The sequence below is a fragment of the Eulemur rufifrons genome, chromosome 6 (assembly GCF_041146395.1).
Source record: "Eulemur rufifrons isolate Redbay chromosome 6, OSU_ERuf_1, whole genome shotgun sequence".
In the NCBI taxonomy this organism is placed as follows: Eukaryota; Metazoa; Chordata; class Mammalia; order Primates; family Lemuridae; genus Eulemur; species Eulemur rufifrons.
The window spans coordinates 52197566-52224891 of NC_090988.1; the positions used below are offsets into that span (position 1 = coordinate 52197566).

General features: G+C 54.6%; 1 protein-coding gene across 4 annotated transcripts in view; it reads right to left on the bottom strand.

Moving 5' to 3' along the window:
• Nucleotides 1-305: 305 nt before the first annotated feature.
• Nucleotides 306-27326, bottom strand: part of SLCO2B1 (solute carrier organic anion transporter family member 2B1) — a 50707-nt gene continuing 23686 nt past the window's right edge. For all 4 annotated transcript variants that reach the window (XM_069471001.1, XM_069470998.1, XM_069471000.1 and 1 more), the window contains exons 8-14: nucleotides 16709-16811; nucleotides 12370-12727; nucleotides 8991-9156; nucleotides 5667-5830; nucleotides 3503-3567; nucleotides 3039-3159; nucleotides 306-2056 (exon numbers count right to left, since the gene is read on the bottom strand). In XM_069471001.1, coding sequence (XP_069327102.1) covers nucleotides 1876-2056; nucleotides 3039-3159; nucleotides 3503-3567; nucleotides 5667-5830; nucleotides 8991-9156; nucleotides 12370-12727; nucleotides 16709-16811 — 1158 coding nt within the window. In that variant the 3' untranslated portion in view covers nucleotides 306-1875. The remainder of the gene's footprint in view (nucleotides 2057-3038; nucleotides 3160-3502; nucleotides 3568-5666; nucleotides 5831-8990; nucleotides 9157-12369; nucleotides 12728-16708; nucleotides 16812-27326) is intronic.

Consider the following 27326-nt stretch of genomic DNA (forward strand, 5'->3'; position numbering starts at 1 on the left):
GTCTTCGGGAAGTCACTTAGCCTTTCTGAGCCGGCATCCTCTTCTGTAACGTGCGAATGACAATTTGGACAGGTGAGGACTCAGAAAGCCTCGTGCCCTTATCCCATTTTTTGAAACAATTACTAGAGGAAGTCACTGAGCCAAACAAAAATTAGACCAGAATATGAGGCTCGGGAGAGATGTAATGCACGCGCAGTCATGGTGAGCAACGAGCCCAGTAAAGCCCAAATCTACATAACTGGAAATAATGTGGTTGCTGCAGACCTTAATGCAGTTTGTAAAGAAAGGATTTTTGTAATAGAAGAGACATTATGCAAGGACAAATTTAATAACAAGCTATATCTACAAGTCCAGATTATTTCTGCAAAACCTGGGAAACAGGAGGGAAGGGGAGGGAACATAAACATACTGAAAGCCTCATCTTGGCGGAGGAGACTTTGAAATTCTCGGCATTGATAAACACAGGCTCAGATGCTTGCTAAGTATCTACAGGTGTCAATCAGTAGAATAAAAAGGGAATCAGAGCTTCTGTACCCCTCTCTTCTTTCATGTGGGGAAGCCTCAAAGCCCTGGACTGGGAACGCGCGGAAGGCAAGAGCTGTGTGCCCCGTGCCCACCTTCTCCGCCAGGCACCAGCACAGGGCTGGGCGCAGCGCTGGGGAAGCCGCTGCCGGTGGCTCCCTGGCAGCTGCCTCCTGACAGCAGGTCCCAGCAGGCGGGGTGTGTGGCGGCCACTGACTGGGCTGGGAGCAGATCAGGAAACTCTGCTCGCAACAGACGAGACCGGCCATAAAACAAGACAAGCCCTAACGTAGAAACAGATTGGCTCATTCAGACCCAAGCAAGCCGCAGGACCGCTCGTTACAGAGCTGGGCTTACTGCTCCCAGAAGCACAGAGAACCAGGTGGCACCCCCCAGACTTGGGTGTCACAGAACCAGACATTATCTACATACACAGCCCCAGGCAACTGGGGGGAAATGTGGAAATTCGGAATCTGTTCATCAAGGTCACAGTGAGTTGGGTGGCCCCCGGGCATGTGTGTGAAATCTCTGCACCATGAGTGTGCCCTGAGCGTGTGTTTGGTCTCAAGTTTGAAAATACCCAAATGTGGGCCTGGGTTTCCCTCCCCACTCTCGGGCTCCTAAGGCAGGTGCTGGGCCTCACCCCTAAACTGTGGCTCCCTGAGGGCAAGGGCGGGAATTCCTGAGTCAGAGGTGAGTCTCCGCGCTCAGCCAGGGCTCCCTGCCCGCCCCCCAACCTCCCAAAGGCCCAGCCAAGTCTGGATGTCCCGGTGTGACACCAGCTCATTCCCTGTGGGGCCAGAGTCCAGCTCAGGGCTCTGCCTCCAGGGGGCGCCAAATAGACACTTCTTGAAGGCTGCCTGGGGTTGGGGAGAAGACCTGAGTCTGTCCTGACCACACAGATGGTCAAAGCTGAACAAACCTGAAAGCTGGCGAGTCCATTCCCACCCGACAGGAGGTGGCCAAGGCTCAGAGAGAGTACTCCAGGGCCCAGTGTGGAGGCATCCTGGCCTACTATGGCCCACTTCCCTCTCCTGGGGCCCGGGGAAAAGATATGCAGTTCCTTCCACCCAGGAGAACCTGGTTCCAGGCAGCTGGCTGGCTGGGGGAGGAATGCCCAGGGAAGACCCTCTTGCTTCAGCAATGGCCAACACGGCAAACCATCAAATTGGTTTCTGGTTCAAATGAGCAAACAAAGGCCCAGAGAGGGCCAGTGGCTTGCCTGAAGTCACACAGCAATTTAGTGGAGGAGCCAGAATTGGAACACAGGGCTCCTTTGGAATCTTGGCCAAAGAGCCCAGAGGAAGTGCCACTGTAGCTGCTACTCTTGGCCAGGTGGGGCCCTGGGACAGCTCACACTCTGGAATCTTCTGGCTTCTTCTCTGGCCCTGACACCAATAGTTGCTGCTCTGGGCCAGAGCTGCATACGGTTGCCTTGGGCCCTGCTTCTTTATCCTGCTGCCGCAGGATCGCCAAAACTAAGGCGAAGCAGACCAGGGTGCCTGTTCTGAAGAAGAACTGGAGGCCGATGAACCTGGGGAAAGAACAAGGGACCCTTGAACTCAGGAGCTCCCAGTCCAGGGCTTGGATGTCCTTGGGCTGGGGACAGAGCAGAGTCAGCAGTCATCACTCGTTGTGCAGGTGGAGACACTGAGGCCTCGGGGAGACACTGGCCTCCACTGGGGCCCTTCCCTGAAAGAGGGGGAGAGGCTCTGCAGAAAGAGCCCTGGCACCCTCCTTGTCCTGTCCTGGACAGCCATGTGGCCCGGGCTGGCCCTGCCTCCCTCTGAGCCTCTCCAAGGGCTCGGGGCCTGACAAGTACAGCTTTGGATTGTCCCCAACCCAGCCACTGGAAAAGAGATTCTCTCTCCTCGGTTTGTTTAACCCATCAAGGCTCTCGAGACTTTCCCCCTGCTAGGAAGACCCCCTGGACAGTCCAAGCCCAGAGGGATTGTGCCCTCCTCGGAGCTGGAAGTGACCAGCTCCTGCCCCTAGCCCTGCTAGCCAGCCCTCCCCACATCCACCCAGGTCAGCAGCCTCTGGGCCCTCAGGTTCCTTGAGCTCCCCGATGTATCAGTACAGACGGGAAGACCGAGCCCCAGAGAAGGCGAGTCCCATAATGAGGGAGACAGAGCCGGCCTGGAACCCAGGGCTCCTGTGTCCTAGACAGGGCTTGCTTCCCAACACCCTGCCCCAAGTCCCTCTCACAGCTGGCCGCTCCCCTGATTCTCCCCGGGTTCCTACATAGAGTCTGCAGGCAGACAGCTTGGGGTCAAGGCCCAGCTTTGCCAGTTATTAGCTGTGTGACCTTAGGCTACTAACTCTAACTCTCACCTTCCTCTTCTATAAAAGGGAGAGACAGTGTCTAGCTTATAGGACTTGTGAGCTTAGCACAGGATATAGCACCTGTCACCTAGCAGGTGGACTTCAGTGGGACCTCCCCCCTGCTGTTACCCTGTCTGGGATCCAGACAGCATGTCCAGCACCCTCCCCACAGCCCCCGCCCCAGGTCTCACCGGTTTCGGAACAGGTCGTGGTCATAGTAGCGGCAGACAGCTCGACGCCCACAGCGCTGGGCCCAGTGCACACAGGTGGTGTCAATGGCGCTGCCGTGGATCACGGGGCTGGGCATCCAGGCTGAGGGAGGAGGGGCTCAGGGGCCAACGGAGGCCGCATCCCTGCCCCACCCCCTCCCAGCGTGTGCTACTAGGGGCTCTGGGCTCCTGGAGGCCTCTTGGCTCTGGAGTCGTTGGCCTTCAACCCACCCCTGCCCCTGTATCCACGGTGGCCTCCTGACGGCTGTGTGGCCTCTGCTCGCACATCCCCTCCGGGAGAGCTGGATCGGGTCTGCGCCCCATGGGCCTGAGAGCCCTAAGGTCAGGGACTGGGTCCTGCTTATGCCTGTGCCCCCCAGGCCGGGCACACAGTGGCCCTCCAGACCCCCTTCACCACCACCAATGGTTCCAAGCAGAGGCTTTACCCAAAACTCTCAGGAGCATGAACTGGATCCCCAAGGCCAGAGTCTTGTCTTCTTTCTTCACTCCCCTGACAAGCAGACATGTGGGCGCCATGAGGATGCTGGGGTTCCTGCCCCCAAGGGCCATGCAGCGGTGTGGAGGGCCTCTCACCACGCCCTTCTCTCTCACCACCCAGCCTTCCCTCAGTCGAAGGTCTGGTCTGGGGGGCTCAGGCCCCACACCCCATCTCCCTTCAACCTGAAGAGCCTGGTCCGCTTGCACTAGGCACACACACTGACCATCAGGGTCCCGTGCTGCCCTCTATGTCCCTGGTCACGGACACTGCCCCTCTCTCCCCACCTCCTGGTTCCACCAAATTCTCCCCTTCCCCTACCACTGCAATGCCCCAGCCTGGGGTCCTCTGGCTCCTCCCAAATAGCACCAGTGGCTGGCATTTATGAAGTGCTCACTATGGGCTCAGTAATTCTATACTGCAACCCCTACACCCCTATGAGCTAGGTATATCATTAGCCCCATTTTACAGATAAGGAGACTGACACTTAGATGAAATGACTTGGCCAAGATCCCATGGCCGATGGTGTCGGAGCCAGAGTCTCCGCAGCCCAGAGCCTGTGTTCTCCACTTCTCTTAGTCACGCTGCCTGCTGGGGCATTCGATTCCTCTACTCTCTCTCTTATGGCCAGCCTGTTTTATAGATCTACGTGTCTTCTAATAGTTGGGAGGAGCTCCATCCCCCTACTAATTTCTTAGAAAGTAGATAGTGAATAAAATAATCCCAGCAGGAGGAAAATCGGAATTAGCTTGCTCTGAGGTCCCCGTGATATTGTGAAATGCATATTGGGTCTTCCCCACATACAGCTCCTAAAATCCTGGGAATCTTCAGTGATAAGTATATTCATATGCTAATGAATTGGCTGAAGGCTGGCAGTCCCCAGGTAACAGGATGGGGACTGGTGACTAGAGGGGCCAAGGCAGGATTAGACGGTTGGGACTTTCAGCCCCACCCCCAGCCTCTGGGGAGAGGAAAGGGGCTAAGGTTAAGTTCATTGCCAGTGGCCAGTAGTTTAGTCAATCCTGCCCATGTAATGGAGCTTTCGTAAAAACCTAAATGGCTGCGTTTGGGGGGCTTCTGGAGAGCTGAACACGTGGAGGTTCCTGGAGGGTAGGGTATCTGGGGAGGGCATGGGGGCCCCTCCTTGCCACATGCATCTCTTCATCTGTGTCCTTTGCAATATCTTTTATAATAAACTGATAAACATACGTAGGTATTACCCCGAGTTCCCAGAGCCACTCTAGCAAATTAATCAAACTCAAGGAGGGGGTCAGGGAAACCCCAATTTATAGCCAGTTGGTCAGAAGCACAGGTAAAACAAGCTGGGGCTTGTGACTAGGGGAAGGGGGAGGCAGTCTTGTGGGACTGAGCCCTCCACCTGTGGGATCTGAGGCCATCTCCAGGTAGGTGGCGTCGGAATTGAACTGGGGTGTCCACTGCAGAAGTGATTGATGGCTTAGTGGTGTGAAAACACCCCCACACTTCTGGTCATACAAGTCTTCTGTGCTGACTGTTGCGTGAGAGTATAGAAAAGCAGCCCCTACCCCAGAAGACCCTGACTTTGGACTCAGGTGACAATTTGTCAGGCACAGCAGGCACTCTCAGGACGAGGGCTAGAAAGACACTGGACCAAAAAGCAGTGCTCAGCACGGGCTGGGTCCACAGTGGACACTTAGTAAATGTTTGTGGCCTTGCAGTGGCATTCAGAATCATGGAGCATGTGACATAGCTTGGTTTCCCAGCTGTGCCTCCTGTGGCTCATCCACTGCAGGTAGGATGGGGGGGGAGTTCCCTTCCTCCTCACTGTATGACACGCTCTCTTCGGGAGGCCAGGACAGGGCCCTAGGTATGGCCTCTCTTCCCTGGGCAAGTAGAGGCTTGGGCTCTGGGCTGGGCCACCAGTACCATTCCACCCAACACTTGCTATGTGACTGAGGCCAGCTCCTGAACTTCTCTGAGCCTCAGTTTTCTCATCTGCAAGATGGGGAGAAAACCTCGCCTTAGCAAACTGCCAGGTGGCTTCCTTCCTCAAACTCTTCCCTCAGAATTCCTTGTCCTGCCTGTGATTAAGGACCTCCTGGTATCCACCTGCCCCTGCCCCACCCCACCTTTACCTTAGGATGAGCATGAAAGTGGGTGTATGTGTGACACAGCCCACTGTCGCACTCAGGCCGACCAGGAACATGAAGGGCAGCACCAGGTGGCTGCAGGCCGAGTCGCAGGAGCCTGCTGGCACAGGGCCACCCCCTACCACGCAGCTGCAGTTGGTGTAGAAAACCTGGGGTGGAAGAGGGGGAAAAGAGCCTTCAGGAGCCTCCAAGGGCAGGCGGCTGGCAAGGCCTAGGGAGCGGGAAGGCTCGTGAGAGGCCCAGGGGCCCGCAGCCAGGTGGAGGAGAGCCAGCTGGTATCCGAGACTTCCAATCCCTTGGCAGGGTCAGGATGGCTCGAGGAGCTAGGCAGGTACCCGGAGACAGGGTGTGTGTCTGCATAAACTGGGCTGAGCCTGGGCTGAGGCTTTGTGGGGACAGGGAAGTAGAGAGAGAAGGAGGGAGGGACCCAGAAGAGCATCACTGCCTAAACACTACGCACTAGCTGCACGGAAAATATCCCCAGGCTGGCCTTCTGGCGTGTTTGATCCCAGCCTGCATTCCCACTCCCTAGGTAGCCTGGAAAACCTCCAGCCAAGGAAGCCTAGGCCTCGCCTTTCCTTCCCAGGGATCAGAGTTTCTTGAGCAGTGTGTCCCAGCCACCGGGGCCTCCGATGGGGGACAGGTGTGTAGGGATTGGCCCCAACAGCAAGCAAGGTGACCCGGCTGGCCTGGGCAGCTGCAGCCCTCGAGGGTCCTCACCTCCTGCCCTCTCAGCCTCACACTTCCAGTGGGGAAAAGGGTTGGGAAGCCCCGAGAGGGATGCTGGGAGCCTTGGAAGGATTTCAAGCAAGGGAGAGACAGAACTGATAGTACAAAGGCCACTCTGGCCGCTGCACAGAGGAGGGACCCAGTGGGAAGTGGGGTGGGGATGTGTGGCTAAAAGAATTTTGACTTGAAGTTACTTAGGAGATGGAATCAGGGAAAGGAGAGAGAGAGAGGACACGTAGGCTTGGGTGGCTGGATGCTCCCCATGTCCTGGCAGAGCTGATGTGCATGACGAGGCTGTGCTGCCACATGTGTGTGACCTCTTATTTACACGCCATTTTACGCCTTTGGCCCTCCAACTGCAGGCTGCAGACACGGCGGAGGGGCAGGTCATGGAGAAGCACGCTAAGGCAGGGTGACTGGAAGAGGGACCATGCCCCGTTCCTCTTCCCAGAAGCAGAAGCTTGCCGGCATGGACACAAAGGCTGCAGACCTTCCTCTTGGGCTTTTCCTGACATTTCAGTCACATTCATGTAATTCCATAGCAGGAAATTCTTCCTGTAAATCACCTCAATCTCTCCAGTTGCCTGGGCCTCACTCCCCAGGAGCATTTGGCCCCACCCCGTGTGGCCGCCCACCTTCCGCATCACACCTGGGTCCGTAGCTCATTCATAAGCAGCTCCGGAGCACAGCTGCCGTGGGCACTGGGCCACCCGTCCCTGAGCTCACAGTTGGCCTGAGGAAGCAGACATGTCAAGACACAATTCCAGGCCAGCATGACAGTTCCTGCGTGCTCGCCTGCTCCCTCCTCCAAATACTGTACCGAAGCCCAAGTCTCTGCGATGCTCCAAAGAGGGGCCAGAGCCTTGGGTTCTAGTCCTAGCTCTGCTACTGACACTCTGAGCAATGCCTGGTCCTTGCCTGGCACTCCATTTCTCATCCGTCCAATGGGTATAATAGGAGTGTTAGTTACTGAGAGCTTAAAATTTCCTAGGCACTGTCTCTGTGCTTTTCATGGATAATGTCATATGGTTCTTCATTTACCATTTAATGAGTCATCTGGGTAAATCATTTATTTGGCACAGTGTCTGCTCTATAGTGGGTGCTCAGTAATATCACCCCCATTTTACAGACCAGGAAACTGAGGCACAGATTAGATCATTTGCTTAAGGTAACAGAGCCAGTTAGAGGCAGAACAGGGGTTTGAACTGGGTGGTCTGGCCTCTGTGTTCAGAGCCCCATATCCGCAGGCCTGCCAGGGCCTGGGGGCCTCTGGAGGGCTCTCGGGGAGATCAGACTAGCTCAGGGCAGAGAACACTAGGAGGTCCGAAAGGCTGGGATTGTGATTGTTCCGAATACAGTTGACGCAGTCCAGGTAGTGCCTGGCTGGCTTCTGACGACCACAACCGCTGGCAGGTGCTCTACTCTGCACCAGCGTGGCGGCCCAGGTCTCTCCCTGGAGGAGCCTTGGGCTCAGGTGCGGTGCCCAGCGTAAGGGCAGGGATTCGGTATGGTGGACATGGGAGGACTCTGGAGAGAGGGAATATTGTCGTAACAAACAGCCTGACACCCCTGCCCCATGCTCAACTATAGCTGAGGGGCCTGAGAAGGTGGGTGCTGTCTAGGAGAAAGAGGAGGGGGAGCCGCCTGGTCTCAGTGGCCTTTCTAAGGTTCACACAGTGTGCTGCTGCGGATTACGCTGCCCTCATTTTCCCACTGGGCTGCTTGGTTCTGAGACCTCAGGCCCCAGCACAGGGCCTGGCACAGAGGAGGCACTCGGTGAAGGTTTGTTGACTGACTGATCAACTGAATGGGCTTGTGTCAGCCTTTTTACTGGTCTCCATGTCCTATTCTGTACTCTGCTCACCCTCCTCCACGCTATGGCCTCAAGTGTGATAGAACACAGATCTGACCCTGTCGCTCACCCACTTAAAACCCATCCGTGGCTCCCCATAGCTTTCCAGATAAAGTCCCACTCTTGGTCTGGCATTCAAGGCCCTTTCTTGAGTAGGCCTTGCTTTCTCTCCGTGAACCCTCATGTTTCTGCTATGCCAAGTTCTTTGTGGTTTCTCAAAACACTGTGTGTGTGTACATGCATGTGTGCCCGTGCATACATGCACGTTCTTGCAAATCTCTATTTACGCTGTTCTCCTTGCCTGGAAAGCCCTTCCCTCCCAAGTCCTAGTTTGCTACTCACCCTGGAAGGTCTGGCACAAAAGCTACCTCCTGTGAAGCCTTCTGGGACGCTCCCAGGCGGGATGGTCTCCTTCCATCCTTCTCTGTACTTGGAGCCCCTGCCCCTGCCTATCTGTACCCTGGCCAGTTCCTGTGAGTTACTTCCTTTTGCATCTCCCCTGCCTGGACAGCTGGGGCCAGATCTGTTCCTCCTCTGGGCCCTGGGGCCAGGTTGGCAATGACAGCTTATTGACAGAATAATGTTCTACATCTGCCAACAGAATGAGAGAGACAGACAGACAGAGACAGAGAGGAGAGAGCCAAGGAGTGAGAGCACGCAGAAGTGCAGAGCGTGGCAGGCCCACGGGACGGGGAACGGCACAGGTGACCTCCAGAGTCCTGACCCACCTGGCTTTTGTCCAGAGTCTCCTGGACCACCCGGCTGGCACAGCCTGCGTGGCAGGGCGTGATGTATTCCACGCGCGTGCTGGGGTCGCAGACAGGGTTGAAGTCGTCCGATGGGCAGGAGCAGGGCTCCATGCAGGCTGGAAACAGCCCTGGCCCAGGCTGGGTGCTGGGGGGAGAGAGGCCGCAGGGTTGGCCTGGCTCTTCCCCCTCAGGCCACAAGCGGGGGCCCCCTCAGCCCTGCAGCCCGGCTCCCCACCCCCAGAGCCACGGCCAGAGGCTCCAGCTCCGCACGGAGGTCCTCCACTGTCAGGGCTGCCAGGGCTGCCCGGTGGCAGAGCAGCAGTGAGCTCCTTGCACTGAGGGATCCAAGCGGGGAGACGCGCTGCAAGCTCAGGAGGCCTCCTCATGGGACCCCCTCCAGCCCTGGATCCTACGGGTCTTTGAGCTTCTTCTGCGAACATCTCTGTACCTCAGTGAGCCTTCCATGGGGAACACAAGATAAATTCCTCCCAGAATTTCGTGTCAGATTGAGTACCGTTCTCCCAATGAGCTGGATTGCTTCCTTCTCAGAAAATTAGAGCTATGAGTGTGGGATCCAATCAGGAGCCCTGAACACCTGTGGGATCTCCCCCCTGTCCTGGCCTCTTTCTAGGCCTCAGTTTCCCTGCCTGTCAGCTGGGCTGGGGCTCCCTCCCCCGCATTGCCATCCTGCTGCCTCGTGACCTCTCTGCTGTCTCCCACGGCCCTGTTTACTGTGTCCAGGGCACGTTTTAGCCCCCCTGCCTCCCTCCCGAGGGCCTGCTCCCAAATCCCAGGGGAGCCCCTGCGCCAGGGCAAGGTGGGGTACATAGGGGCAGGACGTCAGAGAGAGGCTGAGTCTGAGGGGTGGGTCACCGTGGGAGGGGGTGGGGAGGTGGCCCCTGGGACTCAGAGTATGACCTGGCTTCATGCTAGAAGGAGCACAGCACACCTGCTGGGAGACAGAGGCCCAGAGAGGCTGGTGCCCGACTCAGGGTCACCAGGCTGCGGAGGAGGAGCCCAGAGGGAGAAGCTGGAGGATCCCCGTTTGGGCTGGGGTGGGTGTGGGCAGAGGCCCAGGCTGAGGGGCAGGCCTGGCAGGCTGACTGAAATGTCCCTGTCATGGTGAAGAGGGCTGCCAGGGGTGGGGGAGCCGGTCTGTAGCCAGGTGTGAGGTGGGGAAGGGGTTTATGGGCAAAGGTGAGCTTCTGTCCCTCCCTAAGGTGGAGGTCCCCATGTGAAGGGGGGGAACTTCGTCAGCCCCCACAGTCCTTTCCTCCTCCCCTGCCAGACAGCGCTCGCTCCGGTGTGTCTGACACCATCTCGGCACGTCTCCTGCGGGGATGGCGGGGGAGACGGGCTGGCACTGTCTGAGCAGAGGGCCCATCCGGAGGCTGTGCCAGGGGACTCTGCCCACGGAGAGGCCCTTCCCAGCACCCGCTGCCAACAGCTGGAGGGCTGAGCAGGTGGGAGCTGGGGGCTCCCCCTCCATCCCTGCCCTGTCACCAACCCCATGGGGCTCAATGAGACGGCACACAGGCAGGCTGGGCAGCGCCCTGGGCACACGGGGACCCTCGGCTCTTGCAGCTGTGGGCATCGTTTGTGCGTAGGAATATGAGACGCTCTCCTCAGCCTGCTCAGTCAGACCCAAAAGGCTTCTTCAGTGAATTAGAACACAGCTCAGTACATAAATTACAAGACTATCAATGAAAACACAGGTGAGATGAACTGTCGAAGCCAAGGGGTGAGAGGGAGAGGAAAAGAGAGATGGGCATGTTGGATGTGCTGACATTTTCCCTTATTCACCATTTTAAAAACTGTATTTGGGCCGGGCGCGGTGGCTCATGCCTGTAATCCTAGCACTCTGGGAGGCCGAGGCAGGAGGATCACTCGAGGTCAGGAGTTCGAGACCAGACTGAACAAGAGGGAGACCCCGTCTCTACTAAAAATAGAAAGAAATGATCTGGACAGCTAAAATTATATATATAGAAAAAAATTAGCCGGGCATGGTGGCGCATGCCTGTAGTCCCAGCTACTTGGGAGGCTGAGGCAGGAGGATTGCTTGAGCCCAGGAGTTTGAGGTTGCTGTGAGCTTGACACCATGGCACTCTAGCCCAGGCAACAGAGCAAGACTCTGTCTCAAAATAAATAAATAAATTAAATTAAATTAAAAAACTATATTTGCTTATTACTCTAAAAATCATTTGAAAAGTGTGGCTCCCTCCTAGGAAGAGGGGCTTCCCGAGGACATGGCTGAAGGCCTCATAGCAGTGCCTAGAACAGGGCTCTGCACACAGAAGGCCTGAGTCTAGAAGGCTGTGTTGGCCCCTGTTTGGAAAAGGAGCTGAGACAGGGAAGGAAGGGGGATGGGGGGAGGGAAATAGGGGGAGGCTGGTGAGGGTGGGGCCTGGGACAGATAGGGGACAGGCTGGCACTCCTTGGCCCTGAGCTGAGCCCCCACAGCCATGCTGAAGGAGTCCCAGGTGAGGAAAGCTGGCACCCAGGTGAAGACAGAAGATGCCAAGGAAGAGGTGGGGGCAGAGCAAGTAGGGGAATTCTAGCCGGGTGTTGGGCCAACCTAAGCCCAGAGCAGTTTCCAGGAAAGATGAAATCATTTCTGGAAAACAGGCAGGAATGTAACTTCCAACATCCTCTCCAAGAAGGGTTCCAAGGGGAAAGAGAGAGAGGGGGGCGGGGGCAGCTGGGGTGGGAGGGGCGGGGGGTAGCAGGGAGTGAGGCATCAGCAGCCTTCCTCCTAGAGGGTGCCTCACAGATGTGGAAAAAGAATCCTGACATTTTAGGATCCCAAGCTCTAAGAACTAAGAAGTCAGACGTCTGCAGTCCAACCCCTTCCAGGGCATCGGGCCCCTCTGCAGCTTCCCTGAGAGGGCCAGCCCGCCCCAGCTCACCTGCTCTCCCACCCTCGCCCCCCGGGCAGCCCGTTCCTCTGGCTGAGCTGGGTCCTGCCTCCTGTGATGTGGCCTGTGTCCCACCTCTGCTGGGCCCACAGGGCTTGGCCACTCCGGAGATGCCATGGCACAGGTGGCTTTGCCCTGTCTCAGCCTGCATCCTGGAGGAGGAGGGAAGGTAGATGGGGGAGGCCTCCACCCTCCAGGAGGAAGGCCCCAGGCCTAAGCTCTCCTGCCCTTGGAGGCCTACCTGGGCCCCTTCTAGGGGTGCCTGACACCTTCACTGGAGCCTTCCGGAGCGTCCCACTGCTTGACTTGAATAGAGAGGTGGGGAGATGGTGCTACAGGGGAGCTGAGGTTTGAGGGGTGTCCACTGACGTGGCCTCTCTCTGGGGCCAATGTCCTTCCCGGTCCCGCCCTGCGCGTGCTCGCCTTGGCGCTCGTGCACTCACCCAGGCTGGTGGAGGATGCCTGCAATCTGGTGGGTGGAGCAGCCCACGAAGAAGAGGGGCAGGCTAAGGAGGAGGCTGAACAGGGCTCCCAGCAGGCAGAGGATGCTGCAGCGCATGGGCCCCAGGTGGAGGCACTTGACCAGGGTGCCGCCCAACACCATGCCCAGGATGCCCATCGGGAAGGAGACGCTGCCGATGAGCTGGTTCGCGTACGAGGCCGTGACAGAGAACTGGCGCTCCAGGAACTTCGGCAGGAAGATGGCCAAGCCCGCCACCATGGAAGACATGCACACCTGGGCCAGGACCACCAGCAGGAAGATGGGGTGGCGCAGGGTCCGCAGCAGCACCCTGGGGAAGACTGTTGGGCGAGTGGGGCGGAGGTCAGAGCGGGTGGCCAGCCACGCCATCCGTGCCCTCCCCCCCCCCCGCCCCGTCCTGTGCCAGCTGTTCCATCCCGTCCCGTCTGGTCCCACTTAACTCTGTTGCAATCAAGTCCATCCCCTTACACTTGACTCCTTTCCATGGAATTCTATTCCATTTTTGGAATTCTGTTTCATTCTGTTCCATTGAGTTAGGCTGAATTTTATTCAATATTTTTTTCCATTCAATTCTATTTGATTCCATATAGCTCTATTTCATGCTATCTTATTTGATTCTACTTCATTCATCCCAGCCCATCTCATTTCATTTTTTCTATTCAGACTATTTTTCACTCAGCCTATTCCATCCTGTCCTGCTCTTTCAGGGCCAACCCAGGCCTTTGTCCTCTCTTCTGTGTCCCCAGCACAGGCCCACACCCCTACCCTGCTGTCCCCATCCCTAGTTTGTGATTCTCCATAGCACTTTACATAACACACTGCCCCTTTTACTCATCTAGCTGCTTCACTGCCACCCCCCGCCCCGTTGTAATTTTCCTTTAGAGCAGGGGCTCTTGTCTGTTGTGTTATTTGCTGAATCTCCAGAGCCCAGGGCATAGCAGGCACTCAATAAATATTTGGGGAATGAATGAGGGAAAGAATGAATGGACATACAGGCCAATATGTGATCAAATGTCGAAATGTCTGGGGCAGAACTGAAGACTCCAGAGGGGAAACCTCAGCAGGCTGGGCGCTGAGGCCTCCTGGAGGTAGGACCTAAAGAATGCAGGGTCTGGAGGGGTGGAGTGGGAGGGAAAGGAATCCCAGGTAGGGGCACAGCAGGGGCAAAAGCTTGGGGACAGGAATAGAAGTGACCATTCTGGCACTGGGGACCTCCCCAGTCTCCTTCTAGCTTCTAAAACAGTGCCTTGTTCACAGCTTGCCCTCATTACGGCGAGTCTGCTAAATTGAAGGGCGAGGAAGGGTGGGTAAGTCCCTTCCTCTCTGGGCTTCAGTGCCCTCATCACTTGGGGCAGCCCAGGTGATGTCCAAGTGCACCTTCTGTTCTGACATGTACGACCATCTCTCCACTAACAACAAAAGCGGCAGAGGTGTGCTTCTGCCGGGAATAGGCAAAACTGAAGTCAGGGGTAAGGTACGGGGGAGAGGAGGAGAGGCCTTCCCCGGAAGAGGAGCAACTCACTTTCCAGGCTGGGCTGGTGGGGCAGGAAGGCTATGGGGTGCTCTGGGCCAGGTGGGGGGCCCCTTTTGTTCCTATAGCAGCAGGACCAGGACCTCTGGCATGAGAGATTTGTGTCTGTCCTCAGAGCATGGCCAAGCCAGCTGGTCCCCTAGCCCCCTGGGCCAGGCCAGAAGCTGTTTCCCTGAAGCCAGAAAATAAAGACAAACAGTCCAAAAGGGATGGGTGGGGCTGTGGAATTCCCCAGGCCTGCCTCTCATCCCTGGTCCCTTGTCATGCACTCAGCGCTTCCAGCCAGCATTTGGAGTGGAGCTGTAAAGCTGGCCCTTGCCTCAGGTTGCTGTTCCAGCCTCCCTCCCACTGTGAGCTGCTCAGGGCATCTGAGGCCCTGGATGAGCCATGGAATTTCAGTCTGCTTGGCCCAAGTCATACAGGTGCCCTCACTGCGTGGTGGGGCCCAGAGATGGGCAGGGACTCACCCAAGTTCATCCAGAGAGGCCAGGTCAAGGCCAGGAGTTCCCAGGGTCTCCTGACCCCCAGTACAAGGCCTGTTTCCCTTCCTGTCCCCTCCCCCATTCCTGTGCCTCTCCAGCCGCCTGACTCCAGAAGACTCCATCCCGCTGTTTCCGCCCCATTCTCCTGCGCCAATCACTGCAGTGTGCTTGTGCCCATCCTCCGCCTCTCCTCGGCATCCACAGCCTGCCTCCAGGACAGATGGAAAGTTCCTGGCGGGCAGGAGCTATGCCTTTCACTTAGGTGGGGCCACCTGAAGGGGAGTTCCAGGGCCCATGGCCAGCCCCGAGGCAGGCCTTCCCCACGGGAAGGGGCTTCCCTCAGCTCAGCACAACGTCGCCCCCATCACACAAGCCAGGGCCTCCCTCAACTCAGCGACTGCGTCTTCCTCATCAGCCGGCTCGGGGACCAGCTATCCTCCCTCAAATAGGACAGGTCCTCCCTCAGTTGACGGACTATATTTCCTCCCACTAGCTAGGGGCCTCCCTTAACTCCAGGACAATGTCTCCCCCATTAGACAGGAACCTCCTCCATTCAGGGGCTCTGCCTCCCCCATCAGACAGGGGCCTTCTCCACCCTAGAGGCCAGGTCTCCTCCATCAGACAAGAGAGGCTCTCCCTTCCTTCAGGGACTATGTATCTTCCACCAGAGAGACTGCGTCAGCCCCACCTGCCAGGGCCTTCCCAGCTCAGGGACTACCTTTCCCTAAGAGTTGGGGCTCCTCCGGCTGAAGGACCATGGTTCCTCCTCCCTCCGCCTCCCCTATGTCCCAGGTGGTCAAGGCCAGGTCTCAGGGTCAGACTGGCCCCTGCGCAGCGCAGCAGCAGAAGGCTGGCTAACTAGCCCAGGGCCCGTGGCCAGCCCTGCCTGGGTCCTCTCCAGGCTCCTGTTGGAGCGGAAACCATCAGAAATAATCTTGCCTAGAACACTCGCTCTAGGATCCAATTTCAGCAACTGACTCCAGCTTCCCTCTAGGCAGGAGCCAAAGCAGTGATTAATAAGCAGTTCCGTGGTGCAGTGTGCTGGGCCTTCTAGCAGCTGGGGGTGACCCGAGGCTAGTGAGTCCAGGCCCCTGTCTTGGAGTCCAGGCCCTCCCTTTCCCTGGGAATGCGGAGGAACCGGGGGCTAGATCTGACACGTTGGGACAACAGTAGTCTTAGGAAACGCCTCCCCCAAATTGGCCTAATTTCTTCCTGCTGCAAAAGTCCTCAGTGAAGGATTAAGCAACCTCTGTGGACATCTCCCGCCTAAACCACAGGCAGCTCCACTTACTCTCCTAGGACATGGGCAGAGTGGTAACGGCAGGCGGGAGTGATAACTGACAGAACTGCACCTTACCCACGGGCAGGGTTTGTAATAGAATACGGGGCTTTCCGCTCATTGTCCCGCCGGACTCTCGTCATAGTCCTTGAGCGAGGCAGAGCAAGGCTTCTCAACCCCATCTTCCAGGTGAGGAAACTCAGCTTAGAGGAGGAAAGTAAGTCCCCTAAGACTGTGCACTGGTCAGTAGGGGCACAGGACTCAAAGCCAGGTCTTCTGACTTGTCACCCAGTGCTCTGCAAGAGCTTGGCACGCAGCAGGCACTCACTCCATGTTCACAGGATTGGAGTCTTTAGACAGGTCGGCCTGGTCACAATGTGTACTCTGGTTACCTACAGTTTGAGCTCATGGTCTCAGGGTCGTAGCCACACGGACCTTAGATCATTGAGTCTACTGTACAGATGGAGAAACTGAGGCCCAGAGAGAAGCGAGGACCCAGAATAAAAGCCCAGGTCCCTGGATTTTAGCCTAGAAGTCCCTCCACCTGTGCCCAGCCTGGGACTTTAACAATTTCCTGGGAGTCTCCCGTTCACAGGCTCAGCGGTGGGTGGGAGGAGAGGAAGGCTCACAGATGGGCCAGCACAGGCGATGACCTTCAGGAACATGGCGCTCGGGGAAGGGCTGGACAAGTGCACGGCACAGATCTGAGTTGATGGAGAAGCCTGAGCATCCAAGAGCCCCCAGGAGGGAGGGACGCAGCCCTGCAGGCTGGGAGAGCAGGCCTGCTGGGGGAAGGAGAGGCTCTCGGGCTGGACCCAGAGGGCCAGGGAAGATGTTGATAGATAGCAACAGAAACTGTTGCTCCAGGCAGAGGGGATTGCACAAGCGAAGAGTCACAGGGAGTTTACGGTGCTCGTGAGTCTCCTGTCGGTGGAGAAGATGAAGCAGGAAGAGCAGGCAGGACTGGATCCTGTACAGCCTCCCCGCAACCTGGCCTGAGCTCACTTACCTTTGATGAACTGGATCACAGTCAGGTCGGGTGCCACCTGTGCTAGGCCATCCTGCTTCTCTGGGGACCCCCCAGGTCTCTGCTCAGAGGGGGGGTCCCTACCCTGGGGAGACACACAACCAAGAGCAGTCAGCTGGATGCCAGAGGTCCTGCTCAGAGAGGGCTGTGGGCTGGGAAGGGCTGCAGCAGAGGGGAGGCGGGGGCCGCAGTGCTGTTTACTCTGGGCTCTATAGGGTACGCAACACGTGGTTTTGGAAGAATCACCCTCACCAACATCCACATGACGGCCAATTATCATCACTGTCCTTAACATCGTAATAATCACCAACATCATCATGAAAATTACCACCACAGCCACCATCATCATCATTATTATGCCTATCACCTTAAATATCACCCCCATTCATATCACCAATATCGTCATGACTAAATGACCAGTTTAGTCATGAGAATTGTTATTGTTGACTCTGTCACAGTCACCACTATAGCACAATTACCACCATTGTCACAGTCACCTGAACCTTCAGAATCACCACCGACGTCATGATTATCAGAATCATTGATATCATTATCACTGTGTCTGACATCAGCATCATCCCTACCGCTGTCTTCACCAACGTCAGTGTCATCAAACTCTCCATTACCACTGCGCCATCACCACTGTCACCAAAAACACCAACGTCACCAATCCCATCACTACCACTGTCACCAGCATCTCCATTGCTGACATCATTATCAGTGTCACCGTTATTGCTACCATCAGTGTCAGCTATTCTGTCGACACCATCACCATCAGCGTCGCCGTCATCATCCGCAGCAGCATCTTTACCCCCCTCACCACCTCCATCAACATCACCAGCGCGGTGACTGCCAGACCTCTCTCTTCAGTTATCACATCACCCCCGACTGTCATCACCTGGGGAGTTGCCAGGAGCAGAGGCCTCCAGTGAGCTGTGCCTACCGAGAGGCTGGGTGGCTTGGGCTCCAGGCCATCCTGTTCTAGACTGTCTTCTGGGACAGGAAGGGAACGTGTTGGGGAGGTGAGCAACAGTAGCCCCCTCTCCTCCTCTTGCATAAATCAGGTCATAGAGGGCGTGCTCAGCTCTGAGCCCACACTGTGAGGGTGCCCACTGACACCCTGGACGGTGTCCCTCCCCCTGGGTGAGGATGGCCTATGTGCAACTCCTGAAGGACAGATCTCTTCTATTTTTAAGAGACAGGGTCTCGCTGTGTCACCCAGGCTGAAGTGCAGTGGCGTGCTCACAGCTCCCTGGAACCTGGAACTCCTAGGCTCAAGTGATCCTCCCACCTCAGCCTCCTTCCAGAGTAGCTGGGACTATAGTTGTGCAACACCATGCCTGGCTAATATTTTTTTTTATTTTTTGTAGAGATGGGGTCTCACTATGTTGCCCAGGCTGGTCTCAAACTCCTGGGCTCAAGCAATCCTTCTGTTTCAACCTCCCAAAGTGCTAGGATTACAGGCGTGAGCCACTACACCTGGCCTAGGAGAGGTCTTTTATTCTGGGGACGAGAAGACTTGCTGTGTGTGACAGGGGGCTCAGAGGGAGGGGAGAAAATCACCATCTTCTGATTTTCAGAAACAAGGAAGAAAATGATAAATAATGGTCAATGCCTACTAAGCACTTACTACATGCCGGGTACTGTTCTAATGACTAACGCATAACTTACTGAAACCTCACGACAACCTTCTGACGTAGATACCATTAGAATCCTTTATCTCAGGTGGTAAAACTGAGACGCAGACAGGTGAGTTAACTTGCCTTGAGTTCCACGACTAGTAAGTGGTCCAGCTAGGATCTGCACCCAGACAGCCTGACCCTGACTCCAGAGCCTGAGCACTTTGCTGGTTGAACCTAAAGGCAGGAAGCTGCCAAGGCCACCGGGTGCCCAGGGTGTTCTACCTGCATTCCTCCAACACAAACACGCAGTGAGGTAGGTACGATTACTGTGCATATTTTTCAGATGAGGAAACTAAGTCTCGGAGAAGTTGCTACTGGCATGGGGTCATTCGAACATAAGCAATCAAGCAGGGTCTGATTCAGCCACACTTTTCTATGCAGGCTGACATCAGAATTAGAAGTAACAAATTCCATGGAAGAAGCCTTGAGCCCAGCCTGAACAGCAGCGTGGGCACCCTGGCAGGAAGTGAGTTTCCCGTAACAGGAGCGCACAGGCAGAGGCTTCCCCAGGTGGGTCCAGGATGCTGGAGGCCCCAGGAGAGTGCCTTGGGCTGGAGAGCTCGCCCGGGCTTTGCTGCTCTTGCCTCCTGTCCCCATGTTGCCTGTGAGGTCCCCCCAGGGCTCACCAACCTCTAGCTGGGTCTGACACCTTCTATTTATTCTTCTCCCATCTCATTTTTCTTTCTTTCTTTTGTAGAGATGGGGTCTCACTATGTTGCCCGGGCTTATCTCAAACGATCCTCCCTCCTTAGCCTCCCAAAGTGCTGGGATTACAGGCATGAGCCACCACACTGGCCCCATCTCCTTTTATTTAGGGTCCTTCATGAGGCAAATATTGGATTTTCCCACATTTCAGAAGCTCCATGCCTGCCCCCACCCCAGGGAGGAGGGTGCCCTGTTCTGAGCTTCCGCCACCTGGCTCCCTGGTGCTGGCTGGCCCAAGGCTGGCCTGTCCCAGCAGGATAATTCATTCAAATATGAATTCATGTGTGCTTGCTCCCCTGGGCTTTTTCCTTTCTTGTCTCTTCTTTCATTCCAGCAGGGAGCAGGTTCTGGGCTTCCCTTCCTCAGGGGAGGTTCATGGAAGGGTAGAAAGCAGTAATCAGGTTGCAAGATTTTCTTTCCTGGCTTTTGTTTCTCGAACTTGAACTTAAGTCCATTGAGAAAATTCTGCTGGGTGATGCGGGGGGTGCAAGAAGAAGGGGAGGCCTCTGAGGATGAGGGGAAGAGAATGTCATCCTCCCTACAACTAAAAACTGGAAATGAGGATGGGACAGGGACCTAGCAGTCTGTGGGTTCCAACAGCAGCAGAGAGCCACATACCCTCTGAAACAGGGCACAAGGAAGCAGTTCACTTCCAAGAAGCAGGCTGCAGGCTGACCTAGGGGAGGCTGGGCTCCCACGTTCCCAGCCATACCAGGACTCCTTCCCAGCATGTTAAGGGGGACCACATGGGCCAGGATGGTAGGTGGGCATCACCATAGTGACCAGAGTGGGTGGATGCTGGAGTCTGGTGGGTGGGACCTCCTTGGTGCCTGGGCAAAGGGTAAGACTTTAGGACTTTTGCTTCACTTTGCTGGGAGAGCCCTGAGAAAGGCTGAGGTTAAATTTCCTGATGATCTGGCATCATGGGCATTCAGAGTAGAACTTAAGTTGATTTTTAAAGAAAATAAAGAAATATCTATTTTATCCACGTTTAGGTTGGAGTCAAACCCTGTTCAGTGTCTATCTCTCCTGCTGGACCCTGAGCTCTGCAAGAGCAGGAACCAGGTTTTCTTGTTCTCTGTTGAAACCCTGGTGCCTAGCGCAGGGCCTGGGGCGAAACAGTGGGCATCTGATAAACAGCCATTAAAATAGGGAGGGCGAGAGACAGCTGGACCCATGGCAGCCCATGCGAGGCTCTTAGAAGAAAAACGAGAACATCAAGAGGAGACGCGATCAGGCTGCCAGGGAGCGCTGGGACTGCTAATGGTTCAGAGACAGGCAAAGGGCCACACGAAGCACCCCGGGGTTGGCAGAACTGAGACTCCAGGACCACACTGGGATGTGGGCTGGTGGCTATGCATGCGTGAGCCTGCTCCATCTTCACTGGGACCTGCAAAGGACGGAGACCTGTGCTCCTTCACATGTGAGCAAACAAGCTCTGAGGTTAGGCGACTTGTTTACACCCCACGACTAGAGATGGCTGGACTCAGATCTGAGTTCGAGTTTGCCTGAGTAGAAAACTCACGCTCCATCCACTAAGCCCTATCAGCCAGCAGCCCTGGCAGAATTAGGAGGTACCGTCGTGGTGTGATTTGAAGGGGCCTCACATCCCACCATTTAAGTCTTATTTCTTTGGGCGAGGCACCCTGGGTCTATTCTTCATTTGTACCTGCGAGCTGCACTGTCTGATGAAGCCGCCACCAGCCACGTGTGGCTCTAAGCACTTGAAATACGGCTAGTCCAGATTGAGAGATGCCATGAGTATAAAATACACATTGCATTTTGAAGACTTAATATGAAGAAAAAAGAATGAAAAATATTTCAGCATTAATTTTTTATATTTATTATATGCTAAAATGAGAATATTTTAGATATAGTGGGTTAAATAAAATATATTATCACAATTAACTTTTACTTTTGATTGTGGCTACTGGAAAATTTAGAATTACATGCGTGGCTCACGTGATATTTCTTCTGGACGTGCTGCCTTAAAGAGAATTAGGGAATCTGCTCCTGCCTCAGCCCCAGCCAAGCTCTGGGACAGCGTCTGCACACACAGTGGCCGGAGGGGCCTGCGGAGCTGCGGGAGAGGGTGCGAGGAGCGCGGCTGCCCCAGGATGGCAGGAGGAGGGGTGGGGACAGACGATAACCAGAACGTGCCAGGGAGGGGCAGGCTCACCCTTCAGGGACAAGCAGAGTCTTTTGAGTTCCTTGCCTGGGTTCCTTGTCCCCACATAAACAGCAAAAACAACCACAATGTCATCGTCTCCCCGTGTGGTCTACGCTGCTCTTTCACATCCACCATGTCGTTTCATTCCCACAACAGTCTATCTGGTGCAGGGATCATCGCTGCACCTATTTTACAGAAGAGAAAACTGAGGCCCCAAAAGAATAGGTGTCACCTGGGGAGTTATTGGTAGAGCAGGTTGTCAAACCCAGGTCGTCTAGTCACCCTGTCTCACCGGTCTCCTGCTGTGTAAAAGGAGAGGGGATTTGGAGACAGGAGGGGAGGGACAGACTTTCAGGGCCTGGGTGGTCAGGGAAGGCATCTAGGGAGAAGTGAGCTTTGGGATTTGAATAGACAGAAAAGGAGAGGTGTTTTTTTGTTTGTTTGTTTGTTTTGGTTTTGGGGTGTTTTTTTTTTGTTGTTGTTTTTTTGTTTTCCCACCATGCCCAGCTATTTTTTTTTTTTTTTAATTTTTTGTAGAGATGGGATCTCGCTATGTTGCCCAGGCTGGTCTTGAACTCCTGGCCTTAAGCAATCCTCCCTCCTTGGCCTCCCAAAGTGCTGGGATTACAGGCGTGAGCCACTGTGCCCAGCCAGGAGAGGTGATTTGAAACAGGGGCATTGTATGAGCAAAAGCACGGTGGTGGGAGCTTGTGTGTAGGATGCAGTGTGGGCAAGAGATGGACTGGAGCCAAGGCAGGCTAAGAGCTCTAGGCTTTATTCTGTGGGTGTAGGGAGCCCTAACTGTCCTGAGCTCCTGTCCTCTGTGCTCTCCATGGGTTTCTACCTCCTACCGCTAATCCCACTAATCCGTGTCGAGGTCTGCTGACTAATAGCGGGCTCTAGAAACAGGAACATTGTGCCTCTGCTCAGAGGAGGGCTTGGTGTACAACCCATCTGGGCTGTGGTTTGCCCAGGTCAGCAGGCCTGGATTGAGGGGGCTGTTGGAACTTCCCCTCTTGGCACTCTGTGCTGACCACAGCAAGCCTGCAGGACAAGGCACGCTGTGTGTGGCTCAGCCCACAGAAGGCTCTACTGTCTGCTGGGCCTGCAGGGACCCAGAAGCTACCCTTGGAGGGAGCTGAGTTCCTAGAAGGCTCTGTCCTGGTGCTGGGTCCGCAGTGCCATGGAGCAGTGCAGACTCTGGTAGGTAATACGGAACTCTCTGCCCGCCCTTGGCTTCTATGACACAGGTCACAGGGACAGGGGTAACTGCTGAACTTTCTACCCCTCCCATGAGATAGTGTTTTTTAGCAGAGTGAAGATCTGAGCTTCTATGGGGAATGAAACATGCTTCTGGCTTTGGCTACCAGAAATCTCAGAACCAAATAAGTGGCTCAACCATATCAACTGAATTAATCTTTATGGTCCACACATCCATGTTGTTCCTCTCATTCTGTTAATCTTTTGCTCTTATTTATATGTTTCTTGCTCCTTAGTCTTGGTTGGTTGATTGATTCATTGATTTAGTACAGGTCCTGGAATGAGTTTTCCTGGGTTTGAATCCCAGCTCCACCATTTACTAACCATGTGACCAGGTTATTTAATCTGGTGTACAATGGAGTCCAGGTGTACAATGGAGATCATAACTGTACTACTTTGTAGGGGGTTATGAGCATTAAACGAGGTAATACACACAAAGGTTTTAGAACACCGCATGGTGCAAAGTAATAAATGTTAGTCTAATTGCTACCATTTTACTGGCACTGTACCTGTGTTTGGTATAAGCTATCTTAAATTTTTATGGAGTATAGGGGAAGTTGGCTATAGAAAGGCATCGAAGAACCACAATGAGCTATCACCTCACACCTGTTAAAATGGCTATTATCAGAAAGATGAAAGGTAAGTGCTGGCGAGGATGTGGAAAAAGGAGGACCCTTGCACACTGTTGGTGGGAATGTAAATTAGTACAGCCACTACAGAAAACGGTAGGAAGACCCCTCAAAAAGTTAAAAATAGAACTACCTTACAATCCAGCAATCCCACTGCTGGGTGTGTCTTTCCAAAGGAGAGGAAATGAGTCTGTGGAAGAGATATCTGAACACCCATGTTCACGGCAGCACCATTCACAACAGCCGAGGAACGGAATCAACCTGAGCGCCCATCAATGGAAGGCAGAGAAGGAAAACATGGCACATGTACACCATGGAATAGCATTCAGCCTTTTTTTCTTTTAAAAAAAAGGAAGTCCTGTCATTTGCAACAATATGGAGGAACCTAGAAGACATTACGCTAAGTGAAATAAGCCAGGCATAGAAAGATAAGTACTGCGTGATCTCATTTATATGTGTAATCTTAAAAAGTGAAACTTACAGAAGCAGGAAGTACAATGGTAATTACCAGAGCTTGGGTTGGGAAAAGACTAGGGAGATGTTGGTCAACGGACACAAAATCTCAGGTAGGCAGGAGGAAAACTGTCAAGGGACCTATTGCACATATGATGACTACAGTTACTTGTGTCAAGTGACAATATATTGTACACTTGAAAACTGCAAAGAGAGTAGATGTAAAGTGTGCTCACCACAAAAACAGTCAGTATGGGAGGTAACGCATGTGTTAAACAGCTTGATTTAGCCATTCTACAATGTATGTGTATATCAAAGCATCACAGTGTATGCCATAAATACATATAATTTTTACTTGTCAATTAAAAAATTTTTTTAAATTAAAAAAAATTTTTAAACCTATAAGCATATTAGAAAAAAGTCAATTTTTCTATTATTTTTTTCCCCTGAAGATCTGGTCTGATCAGGGAAAGAAGCCAAGAGCAAGCACTCGTGTTTACTGGGCCTGCATGTCTGGCATTGAACCACTCACCTCACCACTTTGCCTCATTTCATTCTTACAAAAACCTCGAGATCTCGATGTTGTGGTTATACCCATTTTACGGATTTCAGAATTAGTAAGGAGCGGAGCCAGGCCACTATGGCACAGACTCCCGGTGTCCAACATCTGCCGCAGCTGGTCCCGTCCCTGCTACTGCAGGTGCCTCAGACACTGAGGAAACTCGGATGGTGCCTCTCGGGCCAGATCAGCTACCTTTTGTCTCTCTCCTCTTTGGCCTCAGTCTGCCCCTCTGTCAGATGGGGATATTGAACTAGATCAGCTAGTTTTTAGCAAGAGAACCTTTTTCCCAATTGAAATCTCATTCTAAAGACTGGTATAAAAACACATAAAAGCAGAACTACTGGTATCGAAGAGACAGAGAGAGAGAGTCTGTCTGTGTATAGGGGGATGGAAGGCCCTTAGCCCTTAGGGTTCTGTGGGGTACAGTTTGAAAACCACTCAAGCAGATCACCCCAAAGTGGCCTCCAGCCCGGATGTCTGCGGAAGCTCTATGCGCACTCTATGTGCTGAGGGAGGGGCCCTTCTCAGCCCTTTGGGGCCAGATCCTGGCCTTGTACAGACAAACGCAGGGACCAGTCAAGCTGGCCAAGCTCTGGGCACATCCTTGACCCTTTGTGGGCCTCAACCCCTCCATCTGTGGGATGGAGTGAGGGTTGCACTGGGTGATCACTCAAGCCCTTCGACATTAGAGACTGGAAGTCACAAGCCTTGGACTGCCAGCAACGGGGAGTGACACAAGAGGGCTCCCAGGCTGGCAGGGAGAGGTAGTGCCTGCAAGGAAGGGACACAGGGGACAAAAAAGACCTGCACCACCTCAGAATTCAGAGACTGCAACGGGAACACAAGTCCCAGGGAATGGGGCCCTCCAGGCTGGGCAAATCCCAATAGACCAGCCCTAAGCCCTGGGTTTGAAGGACCATTGCCACCTCCCACTCCTGTCCCCACCCTGACCATTCTCCCAAGGATGTGCATTGAGGCTAACAACCAGCTGGCAGCAGACTCATAGACTGGCAAACTCTTAGCCCAAACTGTAGCCATTTAGAAATGTGAATTTGGGGAGTCTCACACCATTTGGGCATAGAATCTTAGAATAATAGAGCACAGGTACTTGAGAATCTCTATTAGGAACACAGAACTTTAAAACCATATAATTTTAGAATCCCAAACTCTCAGAGACATCGCAGAAATAGCAGACACATGGACACCTGGTAAACAGCAGGCAAGGGACGGTCACAAAGTCCAGTGGTGCTCAGAGGCTGGGCAGGGACAGGGACCCTGGATGGGAAAGGCCTCCCTGCCAGGAGGTAGCTGGCTGGGCCTCTGTTAGCCCCTGACTCGACCCCAAGGGAAGGTTCTCAAAAGGACCAGAGGTCATGGAGGGCACAGGAGGGTTGCTGGCTGAATGGGGACACTACCACCACAGCAACAGATGGGGACAGAGGATCTGTCAGGGAGCCCCAAGAGACCATCTCTACTCCACAGACCTTGCAGAGCCAACTGCCAGGAGTCCTAGGGCCCAATGGGACCTTAGGGACTGGCTGATTGCAGATAGGGAGGCGGAGGCCTAGAGAGAGGTCAGGCAGGCCTGTCCTGGATCACTCATAGGAAGGTGTCTTGGTGGCCACCTGAGCTCTGAGGTCACAGATGTGGGAACAGAACCTAAGGCAGGAAAGCAGGGCTCCTGCCTCCTCCCATACCCTGTGTGCTGCGCCCCTACCCCCACCCCACTTCATCCTCTATTCTGTGGGGACTGTTAATGCCCCCTGCTCCAGGCAGGGAACCCCACAGTCATGGGAGAAACTGGGACTATGTTGGCAGTTATCCCCTGTCTCTGCATCTGGCCTTCCCTTCGCTGCCTCAGAGCTCCTGGGGACAGGGACTGTGGGATGCCCCCTCCTGTCCTCCTGTAAAAATGCTCATGCACTGCTCCAGCAACAGGGAGCCATTTGGAGGAGACAGCACGAACCCATCAGAGCTGACGGGCCTTGGCCACTCTGCTTCCCATTATACAGAGAAGGAGACTGAGGTCAGAGACCTTCTCTGGGTCCTGTGATTCTTATATTACATACCGCCATCTCCTGGATAAAACTGTAAAAACCATGTCTACTTCTAGAATGGTATTTAGGAGACCCCTGAGCCTTGAGCCTGGGAGGGTATGCCTGAAGAAACTTCAGAAATAGCCCCCCACCTTTCACTTTCTCCTCTTGCCCACCCCTCTCCCTACAGAAGAGTGACATCCTCTGTCTGGGGACCTGGACTTTCTGGCAGCCGATTCTGTCCAGTTGAGCCTTTTCTCCCTGCCCCTCCGCCTCCCGTCAGTGGCCCTAGCAGCGGGCCAGCAAGCAGCCCGGGGAAGGCAGCCTCAAGGAGGCGGAGGAACAATTCCTCCCACATCAATATTTATTGCCTGAGAGCTGCTGGAAGCAGATCATCATGTTCTCAGCCCTCGATTCTTTAAAAAGAACCTCTCACCCCCTCTCCTCGGCACTCCCCACCGCCGTGTGCTGACAGAATGGATTCAGACAGCCAGACAGGCTCACAGCCGGGGAGCCGGGGTTTCAAGGCATCGCAGAGACACAGCTCTTGTAATCCGAATCTCTGAATCCTGGCAGCTTCGACTCAAGGAATCGTGCATTCTCGGAACCCGAGGTGGGCAGACTTGCTCCGGGAATCTGGCCTCAGCATCTTACACAGCAACACAGAATGGGGAAGTGACTCGCTGCTCAAGGTCACTCAGCAGACATGTGACTGAGCTCAGCACAGTCTCCCACCCCCAACTTTTACTTCTTCCACCCATTCCCCCCCATCGCCCAAATGGTGTTCTACTCTGCTCAAATTCAGGACCAGCAACCAGCAACCCAGGCTCTCTTCTTCCTCTACGACGACTCCCAATTCCAAGAACTCTTCCCCAAGTTCCAAGAATTCCATCTCCTCCAACTGGCCTGAGCTAGGCAGAACCGGGAAGGACGGTCTGTGGTTCCAAGCTGCCTTCCTCCCCTGAAACTGGTATCTGCCCAGCACCTGCTTCCCCCACCTCTGAGCCGGCTGCACCCCGTCCCAGCATCAGCCCAGTGCATCACTGTCGCGGGGACACCCCTAGCAGAGCGGCAGACACCCAAGTCTGAGCAGTTCTCCTCCT